The 1,684-nt window shown below is 42.4% G+C and overlaps 1 protein-coding gene across 1 annotated transcript in view; it reads right to left on the bottom strand.

Moving 5' to 3' along the window:
• Positions 1-1,684, bottom strand: part of LIPG (lipase G, endothelial type) — a 31,915-nt gene that overhangs the window by 8,063 nt on the left and 22,168 nt on the right. Inside the window, exon 7 of the mRNA XM_027869034.1 lies at positions 925-1,045. Within this exon, the coding sequence (XP_027724835.1) occupies positions 925-1,045 (121 nt within the window). The remainder of the gene's footprint in view (positions 1-924; positions 1,046-1,684) is intronic.

The following is a 1,684-nucleotide window of genomic DNA, read 5'->3' as shown; positions in this document are numbered from 1 at the left end:
AGATGCATTACCATGTCCTTTGCCTTCCTACCCCAAGGCCTATGGAACTTGTAAATGAAACCACCTCTATGTGTTGTCTCCTCCATTAAAATGTAAGTTCCTTGAAGGCAGCAACCCTCTCTGCTTTTTTATTTGTAGCCTCAGCACTCAGCACAGAGCTTTGCACGTAAGTAAATGCTTAATAAAGGCTTTTTCATTAATTCGTTCCTGTTTAGCCTGGAGAAGAGAAAACTTAAAAGGGGAAAGGGGAAGAGAAGTAAGGAAATCACTGTCTTCAAGTATTTGAAGCATTATCATGTGAAAGAGAGATTCAATTTATCCTGCTTGGCTCCAAAAGGCGGAACTTGGACCGACGGGTAGAAATGTAGGGAGGCAATTTTAGGCTCGATGTAAGGAAAATCTTCCTAACAATTAGATTTGTCCAAAGAAGAACAGACTGCCTTAAGAGGTAAGAGAGGCCCTTTCATTAAAGGTCATTAAGCAGAGGCTAGATGCCCATTCTTCAAGAATTCTGGAGAGGAGAATTTCTGCTCAGGTAAAGGTTAGACTAGATTAAGGCCAATTCTGAAATGAGATCCTTCTAGACATAGCCTGGGGCCAAGAATCTGGAGGCAAAGAGCTCAGGTTCAAATCTCATTTCCGACCCATTTCTACCTATATGATGTTGGGCAAGCCACTTAATCTCTCTGGGACTCAGTTTCCTCATCTCTACAATGACCTTAAACTAGATGGCCTCTGAGATCCCTTCCAGCTCTGGACCTATGTAAGAAATAAGACTGATCTGAATTATCCAGCACCAACTCCTACATGTGTATCCGTGTATATATATGCACACACGACCATCTTCTCCGTCCCTTCTCCCCTCCTTCTAAGGTTCCTCACAAAATTCAGTCCAGACCACAAGAAAGGTAGAGTGTGACTTACATTTCTAGAGGAAGAGACTGGGAATCTGTGTTGGTGCCATAAAGCGTGACATAAAACGAGGGTTCTGTTTCTCCCATGGTCTTGTAGCTGAAGACGTGGATTTTCATCTGGTAATGGTAAACTGTAGGTACAAGAAGAACGCAGACATTTACAAGGCCTTGCTAGGGATTTCCTGGTACCAGCGGACAGGCACTAAGGGAGTGACTTGGCAAACTGAAATTTGGACAAAAAAATTGACAAAAGACCAGAATCCAACATCTGAGCCAGGGAGCAAAAACAATCAGGCCCAGGCTGGGCCCTTTGATCCACGGGATCCTATAAAATCTGGCTTTCCCCCCCTTTCTCTTTGTCAATATTGCATCATCAAGAACTTGTTTTAGGATAAAGAGAAGGTGGCTTTAGTTTATGCTAAAGGAAATGTATTGTGGTTGGACAAGAGTAGGCCTTCACCAAATGGCATCATGGGACTGAACAGCTAGAAAGCACCTTAGGGCTAACGTGATTCCGCTCTCTCAGTTAACGCAGGAGAAAACTGAGGTCTAGAAAGGAAAAGCAACTTTTCCAAAGTCACATATGAGTAATAAGGAGCAGAGCCAGGAACTAAACCTTGATTTTCTAACTCCAGACTCAATTTTCTTTCTCCAAGCTGCCTAGTTGTATATTGACATTGATGGATTTGGTTCCTTTGCCAATAGGCCAAAGTACAAATGTATTACAAAATGAACTGGGCCAAAAAACATAAATCAATTAAGAGGATGCA

Source organism: Vombatus ursinus, unplaced genomic scaffold (genome assembly GCF_900497805.2).
Source record: "Vombatus ursinus unplaced genomic scaffold, bare-nosed wombat genome assembly UNPS02014791.1, whole genome shotgun sequence".
In the NCBI taxonomy this organism is placed as follows: Eukaryota; Metazoa; Chordata; class Mammalia; order Diprotodontia; family Vombatidae; genus Vombatus; species Vombatus ursinus.
The sequence above is the reverse complement of the archived record's forward strand: the minus strand, read 5'-3'. Positions and strand labels throughout refer to the sequence as shown.